At 32.6% G+C, this 21,196-nt stretch overlaps 2 protein-coding genes across 2 annotated transcripts; one reads left to right on the forward strand and one right to left on the reverse strand.

The window, feature by feature from the left end:
- Nucleotides 1–3,566: 3,566 nt before the first annotated feature.
- Nucleotides 3,567–7,336, forward strand: LOC138339608 (uncharacterized). Its single transcript, XM_069291442.1, has 2 exons — nt 3,567–6,384; nt 6,506–7,336. Exons 1-2 carry the CDS (start codon nt 5,904–5,906, stop codon nt 7,162–7,164), a joined length of 1,140 nt encoding a protein of 379 aa, XP_069147543.1. The 5' UTR covers nt 3,567–5,903; the 3' UTR covers nt 7,165–7,336.
- Nucleotides 7,337–8,467: 1,131 nt separating this feature from the next.
- Nucleotides 8,468–9,717, reverse strand: LOC138339406 (uncharacterized). The gene is made up of 3 exons (XM_069291002.1): nt 9,706–9,717; nt 8,976–9,511; nt 8,468–8,898 (listed from the first exon to the last, which is right to left on the reverse strand). Exons 1-3 carry the CDS (start codon nt 9,715–9,717, stop codon nt 8,721–8,723), a joined length of 726 nt encoding a protein of 241 aa, XP_069147103.1. The 3' UTR covers nt 8,468–8,720.
- Between the last annotated feature and the right edge of the window lie 11,479 nt (nt 9,718–21,196).

The raw sequence follows: 21,196 nt of genomic DNA on the forward strand, positions 1-21,196 counted from the left end.
TTACATAATTCAAAATGACCCTTTTGTCCTTTATTTTTTTATATCAAGCTTAAAATTATTAAATGGATAATTTTCATCTACTGTCACTTCTACAGTCAGAGTTAGACTTTCCGATACATCTTCAATTAGTGCATTTTGAACGCACTTATCTTCAATTGTATTATTTGTTTAAAAATTTATATGTTTGCATTTTTAATAATTGTGAAAGTTAATTATAGTTTATGAAATTTATATTAGAATTAACATAAAATTAATTTTTAAAAAAAGTCATATTAGAAAAATTAATTCATAAAAAAGATAAATTTTATATCTGAAATTAATATTATAAAAATATTACATAATAAATAATTGAATATACAAGAGATTTAATTATAACATACAATTTATATAATGTTTAATTAAAAGTTTGTATAATAAAATAATATTATAATATTCAAAGAGTTATTTGGTGTGATGAATAGTGTCACACCAAATTTGATATAATACTATTTACACACCAAATTTGATGTAAAAAATGGTGTGAGTTGGAGCTCAAAACACCAAATCTTACACCAAATATAGGATTTGGTGTAAATTTGATGTTGAATTGGAGATGGTCTAATTTATTATATCAATGAAACCATATATAGGGATATTCTGAAATATATTATATTATTATCATACCAAAATTTATGATATTTTCCATTGACCCAAATCGAGATTGAAGAAAAACTATTTTAAAGAGATTATTAATTTATCGAGTAATAATTTATAGAATTTTTTTCTATATTCAAAAAGTTGTCTATGAAAAGCAATCATGAGGGTTATTCAAGAGACAATAAAGAGAGCATAAATGCTCATAAATTCATAAACTTTTTTTAGGTTAATAGCAAAATAATTTTGTCTTTATTTACCATTTAAAAGTTTGAAATATAAAAAAATTCACAAGATTCTTGAATATATCACTTCTACTTTTTATTACTGAAGAACCACAATTTTATTTAATAGAAGCTTTTAATCACGATATAATAAATCGCAAAAGAATGAATTAATCACATCGTAAAAAACTACAAATTATGTGTAAAATGAAAAATATACATGTAATCAACCAGCATATCTGGATCAATAATGAACTTATATGCAAAACATAATATCATTTTGATATAATTCAATTACATCATTAACAGTTGTCCCTCAAATTCTTCGAACCCACGCGCTATACCCTTCCATTCCTTATCTAACCATGCAATATTCTAATAACGACATTGAATTATTACTTAATTCAATATTAGTATTGTTAATTGAATTATATCCGGAAATTCAATAATATATTCATAATTTCAGTGATATATCCAAAATGCATAAATTAAAAAGAATTTTTATAATTTTAAAAAATAATAGAGACATAATGTAATACTATGATATTTACGTAAATTACACATATTAATAATAAATATTGTTAGAGTGAATCATTTTATGTTTTTGGTAAATATAACTAACTAGGGAACTTATTAACCTTCATATTTAGAATGTCAAATAAAATTCAAATTACCCTTTTTTAGAATGTCAAATAAAATGTTATTCTATCTTATATGTGAAAAAAATATAACAAAACACAACTCTGATTAAAATTTTTCTAGTAAAATGAAAAAAGATTAATTTCTAATTATGTATGGACAAATGCCACAAAATTCATGATTTATTGTTGGGAAAAGGTCAAATTGACCAGATATTTTTTTTTAAAAAAAACTCTATTCCTTATTTTAACCCACTTACGCGATTCTTTCTCCCAAATCTCCAATTACTATTTACCCACTCTCCCAAAATTCCTTTATTCTCTCCCTCAGATGCTAAATCGAAGAACAAATTAATGAGTTAAAGCAAAGACAACCTAGTTTCTCCAACGGCTCTTCCTTGACTGAAAACTAGCCTTATGTTTGACAACTCTTTGATTCTTTGTCCATTATGATGCTGCAGGAATTCAAGTTGAGGAATTCAATGAGATTAAACAGTGTTATCCTCATGGATTTCACGGAGTACATAGATATGGTCGACCAATTTACATTGAAAGAATTGAAATGATAAATCTCACTAAGCTACATGAAAACATTAAAAAAAAAACAAGAAGAGACAATTAGTAATTACGATGATATAAAGGAATGAGACTGGTTGTAGATTCTCAGGGAGAGAATGAGGGAAATTTGAGAGAATGGGTAAATAGGAATAGGAGATTAGGGAGAATGGGTCAGCTTATTGGGTTAAAATAACGAATAGGGTTTTTTAAAAAAAATTCGGTCAATTTGGGTTAATCCGTCTAATGAGGAATAGATTTTGTGAAATTAGTAATGGAAGGGGATAACTTCATTTTATTGTTTTTTGACCCGTTTTCCTTTATTTTTCATCCCTTTTAATGCTCGAATATTATAATCATCAAAAAATATAATAAATTTTATTTTCGATATTTCTTTCAAATGTATAACCTAGATAGAAAAAATTATAATATGCATAAAAGACATTTTCAAAACATATAGTTTTTAAATTTTTAAGAAAAAATTACATAAAACATTATCTATATTTTGTTTTGAGTGAATATGAAAAATATGTAGAAAAATAGCTTGTTAGCAGACCTTTTACTATATATTATATATTTCTTCACTAAGTCTTCTATTAATTTAATTAGTCTTTGCTACACAATTAAGAAATAATTAAATGAAAACATGAAATTTCTTTAAAAACACATCTCATTGCATATTCACAACATGATAACATGAAATTTCATTAAAAATACATCTCATTAGATATTCACAATTAATATAGGTTAGAAAATAAACAGAAAAATAAGTTCTATCCGATTTTCTGCTAAATAAAATAATGTTGATATTCATTTGGTGAGTAGGTATAAATATAATTGTATTGAAATTTTTTAACTTAAGTTACGAATTTTTTCTAGTTTTCAAGATTACTAAATACATAAAGCAATACTAAAAATAAAATAATATGTTCAATCTATTTGAAAATTTTATAGATAAGGCTAAAAGATGAGATATATATGATTCATTAACGTTTAATTTTTTTCCTACCAAACACAATTGAAATATTAGATATCTTAATGAGTATGGAGCAATGAAAAAACATTTACGTCTTACAAAATATAACTATTCTAACAATTCCTTTAATCATACTTAAATACCGTGAAGGTATGAACTAAGAAAACTCATATGCATGAAATTCTATTTCTTCTTCTTCTTTTCTCTCAGTTGAATTTTATATCAAACTATGATTCTTTTACATATTTAATTAGTTGAACTGTGAGTGTTATGTATTTGCGGTGATTTTTTTTTCTTTTTCTTGTGAATATATATTTTTTTATTTCTAATAATTATTTTAGGGAAAATAACTTGTGTGTCTACTTTTTAAAAAATAATTACCATATTTGCCAGTATTATTTTTTTAACCATAAATGTCAATTTAATTGAATATTCAACTTCATATTTTTTCTCTCGCCTCAAAATTTTCCCACGCCTGCAATTGCAATTTTTTCTTCTCTCTCGCGACTGCAATTTTTTCTTCTCTCTCGCGACTGCAATTTTTTCTCTCTCTCGCAACTGCAATTTTTTTCCGGCGACTTCAATTTTCTCTCGCCATTGCAATTTAAAGGTTAGTGTTGAGTAAGATCTGTTAATTTAGGTTACTTGCACTGCATTCTGCGATTTTTGTTGGTCTACTTTGCACTTAACTGATCCTTTAATGTGAGCTTGCAATTGTGGTCTTGACAGTGCCCAGATCGTTACGCCTTTCTTCTTTTTGTGTGGATTTATGTTGAGATTTCGTTTGATTTATGTTTACGTTACTTGTGTGCCTTTTTGTTTGATGATTTATGTTGAGATTTTGTTTGATTCAAGTTCCTGTGAGTGTCTGGTATTCAGTTCTCTTCTCTAATAATTATGATCTCTTGTTAGCATCTGTATATTCATGTTTAATTCACTTTTTAGCATTTGTGTAATACAACTTCAATTAAGTTTTATTTTACTTGTTAGCATCTGTGTAATACAACTTTAATTCAGGTTTAATTCACTTTTTAGCATTTGTGTAATACTTCAATTCAGTTTTAGTTCACTTGTTAGCATCTGTGTAATACAATTTTAATTCAAGTTTAATTCACTTGTTAACATCTGTGTAATACAGCTTTAATTCATGTTTAATTCACTTGTTAGCATCCGTGTAACACAACTTTAATTTCGGTTTAATTCACTTGTTAACATCTGTGTAATACAACTTCAATTCAGTTTTAGTTCACTTGTTAGCATCTGTGTAATACAACTTTAATTCAGGTTTAATTCACTTGTTAGCATATGTGTAATTCAACTTCAATTCAGTTTTAGTTCACTTGTTAGCATCTGTCTAATAAAATTTTAATTCAAGTTTAATTCACTTGTTAGCATTTGTAATACAGCTTTAATTCATGTTTAATTCACTTGTTAGCATTTGTGTAATACAACTTCAATTCAATTTTAGTTCACTTGTTAGCATCCGTGTAATACAACTTTAATTCAGGTTTAGTTCACTTGTTAGCATCTGCGTAATACAACTTCAATTCAGTTTTAGTTCACTTGTTAGCATTGTGTAATACAATTTTAATTCATGTTTAATTCACTTGTTAGCATTTGTGTAATACACATTCAAAATCATGTTTAATTCACTTGTTAGCATTTGTACAATACAACTTCAATTCAGTTTTGGTTCACTTGTTAGCATCCGTGTAATACAACTTTAATTCTGATTTAATTCACTTGTTAACATCTGTGTAATACAACTTTAATTCAAGTTTAATTCACTTGTTAGCATATGTGTAATTCAACTTCAATTCAGTTTTAATTCACTTGTTAGCATCTGTGTAATACAACTTTAATTCAGGTTTAATTCACTTGTTTGCATATGTGTAATTCAACTTCAATTCAGTTTTAATTCACTTGTTAGCATCTGTGTAATACAACTTATTTTCATGTTTGATTCACTTGTTAGGATTTGTGTGATAAATTTTTAAATTTAGATTTTATTAAGATTTAATTTAGTTGTTAGCAAAGTGATGCTCTTCTAGCAGATTAATCTATATGTCTCTCTCTAGTCTTTTAATAATAGTAATACACTCTTTAATGATGTGCAGAAAAAATATGACTAATATAGCGGTGATGCTTTACTTCAATGGACGATGGGATCCTAGCAACAAATATATTAACTACTTGGCAGATGGTGTGTTGATACACACAGAGTCAACGTTTGCCACCCTCGTTTCTGTAATTGCTACTCAATTGTCAATAGACACATCAACAAGTAAAGTTGAAATAAGATATAAAATTGATGAAAGGTCTCCTCCAATTCAAATTCATAATGATATGGGGGTAAAGGTATATCTTGAAACTAAAAAGGAACATCGAGATATGACAAGATACCCTTTATGTGTCACAACAACTGAACCAGTCAACTTGGAGACTAATGCTGCACTCATTCCACTTTTGTGTTCAGACACTTCAGGAGATATGAGGGTTATACACAATTCATAATTCTCTAATACATTTAATGGTATTGATGAAGCAATAGGGTTAATTGGATTCGGATCATGTGAGGAAGTTGATGAGCTAGAAGAATTAGCACCAGGCATCATTATTAATCCCAATCACTCTTTATTTGAAAAAGATCAGGTGTATAAGAATAAATATGTCCTCACTAGTGCACTAAAAAGACATTCCATTCTTAATCATTTTCAATTCAAGACAACAAGATCAAGCGCAATAAGGTAAGACCTAAATTCAAGTCACTTTAAATTATTAATTGTGTATTAATATTTTTTCTACAGCTATTCGATACAGTGCCTAGGAGAAAGCTGCAGTTGGAGTTTACGAGCTTCAAGCTTGAACAAATCTGAAATGTTCAAGATTAGAGAATTTGAAAGCGAACACACTTGGTTGTTGCTACATAATTCATTATCGGAAAGGCTAGCAACTAAGAGTGTTGTTGGGAGTATTATTGTGGGTAAATATGCTGAACCAGATGCTAATTACACACCAAAAGACATACAACGTGACATGTTAGCTGAATATGGTGTGCGACTCACATATATGCAAGCTTGGAGAGCTAAAGAAGCAGCTCTTGAATTAATCCGGGGTGATCCAATTCAATCATATGCAAAGGTTCCAAGCTACTTTGACATACTAGAGGCGACTTACCCTGGTTCTCATATAAGATTTCACAAATCAGAGGATGACCGTTTTTTATATGCGTTTGTAGCTTTGTTCACCTCGATAAAAGGATGGGAATATTGTAGACCAATTGTAGTTGTTGATGGAACTTTCTTAAAAGGAGCATACAAAGGGACACTGTTAACCGCTAATACCTTAGATGCAGCAGGTCAGACTTTCGAATATGATACTGTTTTTTATATTGAATTTTTGAACTATGTATTAAAATTGAATTATGATTGCAGTAAAAATGTATTAAACTTGTATTAAAAAAAGTGTACATGGTGCAGGGAGTATATTGCCACTTGCTTATGCTATTGTCGATTCAGAGAATGATTCATCTTGGGGGTGGTTTTTTGAGCAATTCAGAGATGCATTTGGTCAAAGACCAGAGATGTGTATCGTTTCCGATAGGCATGCAAGCATTATTAAGGCAGTTTCAACAGTTTATGATGAAGTACCTCATTTTGCATGTATGTGGCACTTACTGCAAAACATAATGAAAAATTTCAGAAGAAGTCAACAAAGGGTCACTGAGTTGTTCTACTCTATGGCAAAAACATACACCATGACAGAATTTAATCAATGTATGACAATGGTTGAGAAGATAGATAAGAGGATCAAAGATTACTTGTTGAACATTGGATACAACAAATGGTCGCGTGTGCATGCTGAAGTAAACAGAACTTGGATGATGACATCAAATATAGCAGAATCAGTCAATTCACGAACAAGACATGCCAAAGTTCTTACAGTCTTGCAACTCTTGGAATTCATGAGACAACTTGTACAGAAATGGAATAACAATAACAGATCAAAGGCGACATTTTCAGGTTTTCACCTTGGAAAAAAGTATGAAAATATATTGCGGCGCAATAAAACTGCATCAGAGAAATTAAAGGTATGCCTAATCTGTTTGCTAGTATTTTTTCTTCGGATTCATATCTAACATCTCTCTTGAATATATTTTTTTTCATAGGTTGTAGAGACAAATAAATATGTGTATACCGTACTTGATGGTATTACACAATTCACAGTATGTCTTCACCAACGTACATGCACATGTGGGAGATTTCAATTGGATGAGTTACCATGTCCACATGCTTTGGCCGTTTTAACAATAAAACAAGCTGGTTATGAGAAATATTGTTCGGCTTACTATACAAGAAAAAATTTATTGTTTACATATCAATTTCAAATGGATCCCCTGCCAAATGAAAGTACATGGAACACACCAACACATGTTCTTCAAGATATTGTACTTCCACCTCATGGAAAGAGACCTCCGGGAAGGCCAAAAAATAAAAGACATACTCAACTGAGAGAAGATGGATTCAAGAAGGCGAAAATTACATGCAGTAATTGTGGACAACATGATCACAACAGGAAGACTTGCAAAAATGTCAGGCCTTATGATCAAGAATAAAAAAATAATTTGTTTAGTTCCGCAATCTCGTGTTATTCAGTTTAATAGAATGCTTTCTTAGTTGTGCAATCTCATGTTATTCAGTTTACTGGAATGTTTCTATGTGTATAGTTACATTTTATATGATATATAGATGAAATGATATAGTTTACTGGAATAACTCAGTTGAGCTTGAGGCTTGGAAATGTCTTGCTGAGTATAATTGTCAGGTTGGGGAATTTGGGTGATGCTTGGTATGTTTTTGGTTTGTTAGTATTTTTGTAATATAGCTCTTTGTCACTTGTTAGTATTTGTGTAATACAACTTTAGCTTAGGTTTAATTCAGGTTTAATTCAATTGTTACCATTTGTGTAATATAGATTTAATTCAAGTTTAATTCAGGTTTAATTCAATTGTTACCATAATATAGATTTAATTCAAGTTTAATTCAGGTTTAATTCACTTGTGGAAATTTTAAGATTAATGTCTTGTTCTAATTCTATAAAGAAAAATAGGATTTCAAAAAAATAAATAATATCGATTCGTAACACAGAAGTTCATATATTTGCAACAAAAAAAAAATACATGATTTTTTTATAGTTTTCACAACTTATTGAGGTTTCATGTTCACCTCGAAAATTACAATTTTTTACTACTCAAATTACATATTCAAATAAAACTATAACTTTAAATCAACCTAATTACAATTTTTTACTACCATTTCCTGCCAGTTTTACATAAGCATTCATAGTGTCATTCAAACACAAGTATGAGGAGCATTGACTTTTTTAAACTCAATCATGCATACTTCCAGCAAGCTGGATAGACATGGGCAGCAGCTTGTTGCTCCCAAACAAACTAACATATGTAGCATTCCAACTGCAAAGACAAAATTCCTTAGAGGAAGTACAAACAGAAAGGATCAATAGGACACAAAGAAGGAACAACTTCAAATAGAAGACTTACATATAAACAACACAGTTAGGTATATAATATCAAGACTTACAAAATAGACCAATACAATTTTTCAAAGCCATAACTATAAATTGTTTTACATTATATAGTTTCATAGTCATACTAACTAATATAACTATATTCCTTTATCTAACTGGTCTTTCGTCTTCACTTTGAAGGTCACTCGCTTGCTTCCTTCTTGCATATTCCCATAATATAGCTCCAAATCTCTTTCGGACAATGTCTGCCTTTACTTGTTGATTTTGAATATGTTGGCCATTACTTACAAACTCCGCAAATGCAGCAACGAAAACTCCACAATCCCTACAAAATTCAATATAAAATTATTATCAAAAAATCAATTTAATAACTAAAAAAAACACATATTTGATAATACTTACAGTGAATCCTCATTTTGTCTGGGAACATCTTTAGTTATGAAATGAAACTCAATTTTCTCGAACTCATTTATCTCACTGTATTTTGGTGTTGACTTCAATTCAGGACGCTTATCATAGAACTTAACCACACTTAGATAATATGGTAAAACAACCGAAAGCATCTCAACAATATTTTTTACCTCTAAATTCACCCCACCCCTAGCCGGAAATGAATCATACACCTCCAATGACCTTTGCCCAATATCAAACACCACAAAAATCCAGTGACGATTCTCTTTAATGTTTAGTGGAATAAGAACATAATCCACTTTATCCCACGAGGTACTTGCCAACAAACGACGTCCACTGATATACCGGGCAATATCATCAGAATCTAAAACTTTAAAATTTTTCTTATCCTCATGAGCATCACAAAGTTTAAAGAAAGAATTGGTAATCTTTGTCTTGAAAACACAATCAGTCGTCGTAAAACGAACATTACTGTTGGTATCATATTTTCCTTTCTTTCTTAGGTAATAGAAAATGACATCAATATGCTACAAAAAAAAAAACTTATGAAACAGAATAGTGACAGAACAGTGCAGAAATTTCAACTCAAAGTTAAGGTAAAACTCTGTTTTCGCCCCAAGTGTGGCTCATTCATCACATATTGGTGAAACACAACAGTGATAGAACTTATGAAGATGTTCAATTTCTACCCAGAAAAAACTTAGAGACAACAGTAACTTACTGAAGCTGACATATTTTATATAATATTCTAGCTCATGTATATGCATATATGTGGATTCTTAATGATACAATGAACCTCAAAAGAAAAGAATTGAAGCTAAAATGACAAGAACATGATTACAAGTTTCATTCTTTTTGCAATATCCTGAGCTTTTGTCCCTCTTGAAAGACAGAGACAAAGGGAACAAGAACAGAAAGAAAAATGACTTGCAAGCTATAGAATTACAATGTCACACAACTAAAGAGCTTCAATAGATGAAAAATACAATCTATCTACACAACTAAACAGAAAGAATTTTAGTTGAGACAAAGACAAACTCAAGATTAAGAAACAGAACGAATCAAAGAAATATTAACGTCCAACTAAAATTTATATAACAAACCTCATCACACCATTGTTGTCCAGAATGTGCCAATTTGAAAAACCAGAGTCTTTCATCTACTGTACAGACACCCAATTCAAATGCTGGATTGATAACATTAAGAGCATCTGTATAAGGTTTCTTTCCCCTATCAAAATAGAACAAAAATAAACAAATACTCAAAACCGAGACAGGAACAACTAAAAAAGAGGCAAATACGAAACTAAAAAAGAGGTACAGAGCGTTCCACAAGTTGAATTAAGCTTGTATATATTATGAATTAGGAAAATTATCCCAAAAACATCAAAATAAATTACCTCTTTTTTGTACCCATATAAAGCCACTTAGTGAATGAATCGATCAAATCAGATTCATCATCTCCTCCGCTTGCATATAAAAAAGGATGTTTTGTCTCAAAAACCTGACGTGTAACACATAAAGTTCCTCCAGATTCAAAATGTTGTGTGAAGGGAGATGTTATTAACTTTCCTGGATTTTTCTTTCTGCCACGTTTCTTCGGTGACACTTTCTTTTTGTTTTGATCAACTTGGGCTCTTTTTTTTAGATAAGATTCTTCAGTCCTATTGATCTGAGAAAGATCTTTATCAAATAAAATAAAGTCATCTAAAGTATGCAAAGGTTTTTGACAATCCTCTGTTGCATCTGCATATAATAGATATATTGATTAATTTACAATCAACAGATGCAACACTTTTTTATGTTGGTTTTTTTTACTACATTACCATCAGGTTTCGCCCCAACTTTATTCACATCAGCAGCCTCTTGGACTGTAAGCAAAATAAATATTTTAATAATGTTATCAAAATAAATCGAAAGAAGTTTAGTTGAAGTTAAGAAAATGAATACCATTTATATCAGCAACAACCTCTGACAGAACTTTTTCAATAACAATTCCTGCAACATCTTCATCTGTACATAACAAGAACATTTAAAAAAACAGAATTGAATTAAAATATATGAAATATGTAATATATTTGTATAAAATCCTTCATTACCTATTTTACTTGATACTCTTTCAAGATTTTCAACATCAGCAAATCTAACTGTAGCTTTAAGCACTTGAGATTCTTCATTTTGATTTGATCCCATAACATGAGCATCGTTCCCTCTCGATTCATTTACAGATGCATTAACACGGGGAGAAAATGCTGTATATGTAATTAACATATTATTAAAAAAACATATCAAAGTTAACTGAAAAATGAAATATCGAATTCGTGTCATTTATAGATTAACTGGAAGAAAATACTAAACTATATATTAAAATTATATTATGAATATAATAGAAATTTACTGAAAATATAAACGAACCTCCATTAAAATCTAATCCACCTGAAAATGTCTCGTCAGCATGCTTCTTAGATGGTTCCTTAACTTCTCGAATAACAGAGCTGCTACCACCACTCTTAGCAAACAGCAAAGAAATATCCTCCAATAATTGTTTGTTTGAGTTCACCACAAATTCTTTGATTTGATTGAATCCTAAATCAATCTTCTCTTCAAGCGCTTTGTTATTTTCATTCACCTAATAGATATTAAATCATAACGAAAATATTAAAAAATAACAGTTTTAAAATAAAAAGCCTAAAGTTTAGTTTGTGTATACTTTTACAAGCTCTTTTCTCAATTCTATGACTTCATTGGTCAAAATGTCTAGACCATGATTTGATCCTTTAGGCTCCAATTTCAAAATTTCAGCATGGTAATCACGAGTTTCAGGAAGCCTGAATTTGGATACTTCATCTTCACTGGCCAATATGTTCTCAAACTGAAAAACCAAATACACAAAATAACATTAGATATAGTAACTTGAGTTCAAATAAACAATGTAATAAAATGTATTAACTTTGTACAAATACCTTGTTTTTTGTAGGCATGAAGAGACATTTCTCAATATATTTTAACCATGGACTTTCTGCAATTGTCTTCCAATTCAAGATTCTTGGAATAGAATCAGCAACACGAATAGCTATATCTTCATCAACATTTGAACAACACTCAAATATCCAAATTTGAAGAGCAAGAGGCAAGCCACCAATTCTATAGTACTTATGTGTTGACTCAAGCTCATGCCTCACAGAATCAGACAACTTTTTGTAGACATCTAAACTCCACGGATATGAATTGAATTTTCCACTTTCCACAAGGTAAAAATCTCTATTGCTAATTTGGTATTCGTTGTCCTCATATGAAAATAAAAAATCATTAATGAAGTATAGAACAGCCAATGAAACAGCCGAGTCATCATCTATGAATTTTTTAGCTAAAAACAGTGCACGTAGATGACTCTTTGGAACTGTGATTTTTTCCGGAAAATAACTACTCATCAAACTACATCTAGAATTGGGAACATTGATAGATGTGCCATCACCAACACAATTTAAGCCTGTAACTATCCCAAATTCTCTAAGACCAAAAAATAACTTTTTGTTATTTATTTCAATAGCAAACACATCATCCGGTGTGTGTTTTAACTCTCTATTTATAAGACAATGAATAAGTTGTAGTTGTGTGCTTGATTTTGGAAGGTCAAGAAAGTACCCAAAACATGTATTCCTAAACATCTCAAGTTGTTTATCAGATAAAGATAGTTTGATTTGTTCAATGACACTATGATTAGTGTAACATGACCACCTACTCGAAATATACACAACATCGGGATGTTTCCAGAATTTATGATCCTGCATATGCATTAAACATGAATTAAAAATGTGTTACTACATACTAAAGATGAATAAAAAATGAATTAAAGTTGAATTAAAGTTGAATTAAAGTTCAACTAAAGTTGAATTAAATATGAATTAAAGTTGAATGAAAGTTGAATTAAAGATAATTTCACATACTACATCTAAAAAACAAGCAGCAATCAACATACAACCCATTGCTAAACAACAAATAACTAAGAAGTACTAGCACATACCAGATATCTACTCTCTAGTAGAATGACACTTTTGGGTAAACGATTTCGTGTTTTTCCATCATTCACCGGCCTTTTCTTCTCCAATCCATCTTTATTTTTCAAACTTTTTGACTGAAATTGAGGAGGTAAATCCTCAAAATCATCATCACTGTCAACGATTTTCTTCGATGTAGATGCCAAAGTAACACATATTTTTTTTGATTTCTTCATTGTTTTAACCTCTTTAACTCGTTTTTTACCTTTCTTTTGCTTCTTGTTTTCTTCCTCATTGTTCTTCTCCTCATTGTTCTTCTCCTCATTGTTCTTCTCTCCCGAAATTTGTGATATACCCAAACTAAAACTTGGAATTTCGTCCATAGAATTAGAAGACGAAACTTGAAGCTTCTTTCGATTTCTTCGATAAACTTTTCGATTCGAAGCCGTCACTAGACGCGGACTTCTTCTAAGACCTTCTTCCATTAAGATTCGTGCAGAAAAATGGAGAAAAAAAGCAAACAGGAACCCTAATTTTTGACGAGGAGAAGGAGAAAGAAAAAAAAAGAGCGAGAAAGGATATGAACTTTGTTTAAAATTTGTATAAAAAAGGAATAAATGGGTTTTAAATTGTTTTAAGTTAATATAGCTAAAAGTTGACAAAAATAGTAATAAATAAAAAGTGTACTTAAAATTGGTAATTATAAAATAAAAGGTCTTTGTTTATGTAATTTTTCCATTATTTTTCTTAAGCACTATTAGTCTTTAAGTGAAACCTACTATATTGATTTAAGGAAATTATCTACAAACAAACGATAAAATTTATAGGTAGATATTTCAATTTTTTTTTATTTTTTTGGATATTTTTTGTGATTATGTCATCTAACATAAGAATTTAAGTAAGAATATTCATTGATTAAATAATATATATATATATATATATATATATATATATATATATATATATATATATATATATATATATAAAAGCAAAAAATGCATAATAACTTAATTTACCTTTGCGTCACTACATTATATTTTGATTTATACTATACTAAAGCAAAAAAATGTATAACATTGAACTTCTTTTTATGTCACTGTATGATATTTTTGATATATTTGGAGATTTTACATCTTAGAACAAATATGATATATGTCGAACCCAAATGTTTGATTAATATACAAAGCGATCAATGAATATTGAAATGAAATTAATCATAAAATATATATTATGGATAAAATATATAAAGAAGACAAAATATTTCAAAAGATATGAAGTTTGGCATACAAGTATCATTGGTAGCATACGGATACCAATACATTTATATTTGTGAAGATAAGTACAATTAGATATAACATTTTAACTTTTCAAGAATGAAAAAAATGTAGTAGAATAAAACTAAAAAGAGTAGCAATATAAGTGAGAAAATAGACATAACATGTAGAGAGACGAGAGAATTTTCTTGTTCTTACAAGTATATTCAAGTGTTTTGAAAATATTCAAGTGAGTATATGACATGTCGAAATTTGAAATAAATAGGAAGGAGAAATAATTGTAAATAGTCATTTTTGGAAAGAATGAAAATCTGAAAATTTTGTTAAGTTACAATAAGTTGAATTTTGATCAACTTCAACCGGCCATAATTCATAGATTAGAATGAGTTAGGCTTACTTACAGATATAATAGGTAAGATCTTGGAATATCTTTCCAGCGTCACCGAGTTGGTGCAATTTCAAGTTCGTATGAGAAAGATATATTTTTTGAAAGTTGGTTGTTTGAGTAAGGAAAGACTATTCCAAATTTTTGAAGGGTATTTTAGTCGTTTACTTATCAACTATTTTGATTCCATTTTAGAAGTTGAATTGGGGTAAATAAGATTTTAGTCAATTTAGAAAAGTTAAAGTTCACGCTAGCTCTTGGAGAAAAGAGAAATGAGGAAAAAGGAGTAGAAGATCAAGGTTTCATCGTCTTCAGAAGGAATCAATTGCGGGTTTCGCTAAAGGGTGATCCTTACGAGGTATATGAGGCTTTCATAAGGTTGGGTTCGTTCACTAACGTGCAAAACAGGTCTATTTTTGGAAAAATTGTCTCATAAAACCTGTAACACCCCATAGCCAAAACAGACCAAAAATGAGTTTTTCAGAAAAATCTGCAGATGCTACCAATGGTGGCATCGATGGACCGTAGCCTGAACAACGATGTGTCCTGCACAACCATCGATGAGATCAGAAACTCCCAAATATTTCAGCCTAGAAAAATTAGTTAAGTCTTGAACGACAGATGAACTTAGAGTCAGTAGGTCAAACGACGGTCCGTAGTCCGTGACCATCGATCAAGACTCCCTTCAACCGCTCTCTGACAAGAGCTATGGATGACCAGCTTGGTTCGTAGGTGGACCTACAGTTCGTAGGTCTGACTGCAGGTGGAAAATTTGCAGTCAGTTAAAGGGAAATGCAGTTGGGTCAACTTAAAATGATCATAACTCTTAGCACAAAATGAGTTAGGCCTCCCATGATCTACCCATAGATATACAATTAAATTATCTTTCCATATCCACCGACCTTGCAAAAATCAGACCTCTGAGTAAAAAGTTAAGCCCATTTTAGTAAAGGCCTGTATAACAGGCCCTCACGACGGACCGAATGATGGGGCGTCAGGCGCACGACGGAGCGTCAGTCCTTGCCGTCGTGAGGTCCAACAGCAACCTTCCCAAGGGTCTTTTTGACCTTTACATCTCCGTTTAAACCTTAAGTTATGTCATTTTGACCCTAAATTGTCAGATTTTAGTCAGTTTAAGCCTAGAAACATAATTAAAACATATCCAAGAACCCTGGTTCAAGAACGCCACAAGCTCCAGCAGTTCCAGCCCGAAAACTTAATTATTTTTCTGTGTATTTGATCACCAAGTATGTAAGATTTCACTAGTGGATTCCTTTCACCTATTGGGTCCTTAGTTTCAGTTAGTTCTTGATTCTCTTATCATGATTAAATCTAGGGTTTATAGAACTTTGATATAACTTCATTAACTTATTTAATATATATTACAAATCAGATTATCATGTTATTACTCAGATTATCGCATGAATTTTAGAACCCTAGCTTTGTATTTCATTAGTTCTTGAATTACACATGCTAGGTCATATATTTCATACACTTTATATATACATGCCTCAGTTATAAATGTATAATTACCAGATTAATTGTTGCATTCTCAGTTTGCATGTTCAATTTTGAGATAGACAGTATTTACATAAATTCATATATAATTAGTTAACTTACAGAATTCATTGGGAGAAGCATAATACCTAGTTGGACTAGGGTTTAGCGTACCCAATAGTCCCACAACTACTAGACAAGTAGGTTGTAAGTCCCCTCTGTGGGCAATCAGTTTAGTGATCACGCCAGCATGCCTTTATACCTTTGGCAGGGTATATTGGGTCCTCTCGATTGGGCGTATACATCAGACTCCACATTTAGCTCATGTGGTTTTATTATCAGTTATTATTAGCTCCCACAGTTCAGTCAGACTCTCTTCATTTACCATTTATCAGTATATTCAGTATTCAGCTTCAACATGTATAAATTTGCCATTGCATTAGGTTAGCTCAGAAATGAGCACATCATGTTCAGATTATTATACTTGTTTTTGTGCTTGTTCAGTTATGTTTTATTTCAGGTTTTCTCTATCCTACATGCTCAGTACCTTTCAATTACTGACGGATACGTGCGCTACATTTTCTTTGTGATGTAGGTTCAGGTTCTCAGCATCTAGATCACGCATAGATCGTTTTCCCGATCTCCAGTTCAGCAGATTCAGTGGTGAGTCCTCATTCTCTGAGGACAACAGTCATGAGTTTCGTTTCAGTCTTTTGTCATTTAGTTTCATTTTTGCTAGATTTATCTTGGGCTTGTCCCAGTATTTCTAGTCAAGTTTAGAGGCTAATTTCAGAGATAGTTAGATTCAGCTTAGTATTGAGTTAATATATCTTTCGTATTGAACTCATTGTTTTCAAATATCTCAGTTATAGAATATGTGTATTCTCCATCTTTTCATATTAAGTATGATTTAGCTTCTGCAACATTTTATTATCTTTATTATACTCATGGTCATGCCAACAGGGTTAGGTTGGGATTAATTGTGTTGGAAGTTCCGTTTCCACGTCTCGGGGGTAGCTGGGGGCGTGACAAAACTTTTTATCAGAGCACTAGGTTCAAGAGTCCTAAGATGACTAAAAAGCCGCGCGAAGGAGAGTCCATTTCATGGGTGTGAAGTACAACACATCTAATGTTAGGGAGGCTATAAAGTGTTTTCGGAAAAACTTCACTTTCTTGTTACTCTTATCGTGCGTAAGGTATGATCTTATTCCATTCTAACTTGACGTTTTACGTTTCATATCATGCCTCCTCATAGAGCTAACACTAGGAATGTGAATTCCAAGAATGCAATCGCACCTCCTCAAATCCCAGATCAAGAAGTCTCCAATGTTGAGTTCAGGAATGCCATACAGATGTTGGCTCATAGTATGACCCACCAGAACAATTGGGTTCATGACCCTATGAATGAAAATAGTGGATCAGCAACAGCAAGGGTCCGTGACTTTGTTAGGATTAATCCGCCTGAGTTCTTAGGATCGCAAACTAATGAAGATGCTTAGAATTTCTTGGACTAAATCAAGAAGATCTTTGAGGTGATGCAGGTTACTGGGAGTTATCGGGTTTAGTTGGCGTCATACCAACTGAAAGACGTGGCTCATATCTGTACACTCAGTGGAAGGAGAATAGGGGTGCAAATAAAACTCCTATTACTTGGGAGTGCTTCAGTAAGACTTTCTCGACAGGTTTTTCCCAATAGAGTTGAGAGAAGCAAAGGCCCAAGAATTCATGAAATTGAGGCAGGGAAACATGACAATCCAAGAGTATGGGCTGAAGTTTAACCAACTCTCCAGGTATGGTCCTCACATGGTTGCTGACTCCCGGGCTCAGATGAATAAGTTCTTGTATGGAGTACTAGATTTGGTAAAGACAGAGTGCAGAAATGCTATCTTGCTGGGAGATATGAACATCTCTAGGATTATGACTCATGCTCACTATGTTCAAGGTGATAAGCTTAGGGCACAGGCTAAGGAAAATAAGAAGGCTAGGACTGAGAACTATGACTATTCTATGCAGAAATCGGGTGGTGGAAATCGCTCACAAGGTTAGCAGAAGTTTTCAGCTCCAGCCCCTTCATAATCTAGTGTTCCGGGCGTGTGTCTTGCAGGAAAAGAAGGATGTTTTCGATGTGGTCAGTCTGGTCACAGGTTGAGGGACTGTCCTTCTAGACAAGGTCAAGAAGGTTGTAATGGTAGAGCTCAGTCTACAAATTCAGCAGCACCAACAAGTCGTCCATCTCAACAGGGTAACTCATCTGGTACAGGTGACAGTCAGCGCCAGAACAGACTTTATGCTCTTCAGGCTCTCGCCAGGATCAGGAAGGTTCTCCTGATGTAGTCACTTGTATGTTACGAGTCTTTGACCTTGATGTTTATGCATTGTTACATCCAGGGTCTACTTTTTCTTTTGTAACTCCTTATATAGTAGTCCAATTCCGTGCAAGTCTAGAAACTTTCTCAGAACCCTTATCAGTCTCTACTTCAGTCGATGACACAATTATAGCTAGACGGGTATACAAAAATTTCCCTATCATAGTCTCTTAGAAAGTCACCTCAACAGATCTAGTAGAGTTAGAATGGTAGACTTCGATGTCATTTTAGGCATGGATTGGTTACACTCATGTTATGCCTCGATCGATTGTAGAACTAGGATTTTTAATTTTCAGTTTCCAGAAGAATCTATCTTAGAATGGAAGGGTAGTAACCTAGCGCCTATGAGTCGATTTATTTCTTACCTTGAGGATAGAAAGATGATATCTAAGGGTTATATCTATCCTCTAGTTTGGGCTAAGGATTCTAGCCTTGAAACCCCATCTCTTGAGTCAGTTCTAGTAGTGTGTGAATTCCTAGAAGTATTTCAAAAATGATCTTCTCGGGGTTCCTCCCGAATGTTAAATCGACTTTGGAATTGATCTCCTTTCAGATACCCAGCCTATTTCCATTCCTCCTTATAGAATGGCTCCAGTAGAGCTTAAGGAATTGAAAGAGCATTTGAAAGACCTTCTAGATAAGGGTTTCATCAGACCTAGTATTTCACCATGGGGTGCACCAGTATTGTTCGTAAAGAAGAAAGATGGTTCTCTCAGAATGTGCATGAACTATAGAAAGTTGAACAAGGTAACATTCAAGAATAAGTATCTCATTCCCATGATTGATGACTTGTTTGACATAGTTCAGGGTTCTAGTCATTTCTCAAAGATAGACCTCAGATCGGGTTATCATCAGCTTAGAGTCAGAGATAGTGACATTCCGAAAATATCCTTCAGAACTCGGTATGGTCATTACGAATTTGTAGTTATGTCATTTGGACTAACTAATGCTCCTGCAGCTTTCATGGATTTGATGAACAGAGTGTTCAAACAATACTTAGACTTGTTCGTTATCGTCTTCATTGATGATTTCTTCATTTACTCTAGGAGTGAGGAAGAACATGCAACTCATTTGAGAGTTTTTCTGTAGAATCTCAAAGATCACCAGTTATTCGCTAAGTTTAGTAAATCTGAGTTTTGGTTGCAATCCGTTTCTTTCCTTGGTCATATTGTATCTAGCGAAGGGATCCACGTCGAATCACAAAAGATAGAATCAGTGAAACAATGGCCCCTTCCAAGGCTTTATATGGGCGGAGATGTAGATCTCTTGTTGGTTGGTTGGAAGTAGGTGAAGCAGCTTTGATAGCCTGATTCAGTCCTTTATGCAATGGAGAAAGTGTAACTCATTAGAGATAGACTTAAGATATCCCAAAGTCATTAGAAATCTTATCCAGATGTAAGGAGAAGGGAACTAGAGTTCCAAGTTGAATATTGGGTTTTTCTGAAAGTCTCACCTATGAAAGGGGTGATGAGATTTGGAAAGATAGGGAAGCTCAGCCCTAGATATGTAGGCCCTTACAAGATCTTGAAAAGGATTGGCAAGGTTGCATATGAGTAAGATTTGCCAACAAAATTAGCAGTAGTGCATCCGGTCTTCTACATCTCACTCTTGAAGAAGTGCGTGGGTGACCCAGCCTCTATAGTTCCATTAGAGAGTGTGGCGGTGAAAGATAGTCTTTCTTATGAGGATGTACTAGTTGAGATTCTTGACCATCAGGTGAGAAGGTTGAGAAACAAAGAAGTCGCTTCTGTTAAGGTTTTGTGGAGGAGTTAGGCCGTAGAGGGAGCTACTTGGGAAGCAGAAGCAACCATGAAAGCCATGTATCCTTACCTTTTTCCTTCTGATTCCACTCCAGCATGAGGTAACAGTTCCACTTCAGTTTTACAGTCTTTCATGCGTAAATTCAGTTTTATAATCATGTTCCCTCAGTTTGTACATTCATTTTTAGCGTAATTGCATGTAATCAGAACTCAATTCAGTCAGAACTCAGTTCTCAGTGTTTAGTAGTGGGGTTTGCATCTCTCTCCCTCTATTTCAACTAGTTTAGTCTTCATTCGACGATGAATGTTCTCAAGGGGAAGATAATGTAACACCCCGTAGCAAAAAAAGAACAAAAAGTAGTTATTTAGAAAAATATGTAGGTGCTACCATGGTGGCATCGTGGGACCGTATCCTGAATCACGGTCTGTCCAGCACAACCGTCGATGGGATCAGAAAATCAAAAAAAATTCAGCCTAGAAAAATTGGTTAAGTCTTGCACGATCAATAGACTTACGGTCCGTAGGTCAAACAACGGTCCATAGTCCAAAACCTTCGATAAAGACTCCCTTCAACAACTCTCTGAAAAGAGCTATGGATGACTAACATGGTTCGTAGGTGGACCATAGGTGGAAAATTTGCAGCCAGTTTAAGGGAAATGCAGTTGGGTCAACTTAAAATGATCATAACTCCTAACACAAAATTAATTAGGTCTCCCATTACCTACCCACAAATATATAATTGAATTATCATTCCATAGCCACCAACCTTGCTAAAATCATACCTACGAGTAAAAAGTTATGCCCATTTTAGTTAAGGCCTGTTGAACAGGACCTAACGACGGGGCATCAGGCGCACGACGGAGCGTCAGTCCTGGCCGTCGTGAGGTCCAAAAGAAATCTTCCCAGGGGTCTTTTTGACCTTTCTCACTCTTT

Source organism: Solanum lycopersicum, chromosome 11, assembly GCF_036512215.1.
Source record: "Solanum lycopersicum chromosome 11, SLM_r2.1".
Lineage (NCBI taxonomy): Eukaryota > Viridiplantae > Streptophyta > Magnoliopsida > Solanales > Solanaceae > Solanum > Solanum lycopersicum.

Bases quoted from the DNA above. Each gene is read 5' to 3' on its own strand.
- LOC138339608 (XM_069291442.1), top strand. From the start codon at position 5,904: ATGTTCAAGATTAGAGAATTTGAAAGCGAACACACTTGGTTGTTGCTA. The intron at 6,385-6,505 runs GTCAGACTTTCG...TACATGGTGCAG, and splicing joins TAATACCTTAGATGCAGCAG to GGAGTATATTGCCACTTGCT.
- LOC138339406 (XM_069291002.1), bottom strand. The intron at 8,899-8,975 runs GTAAGTATTATC...TGAATTTTGTAG, and splicing joins AGACAAAATGAGGATTCACT to GGATTGTGGAGTTTTCGTTG.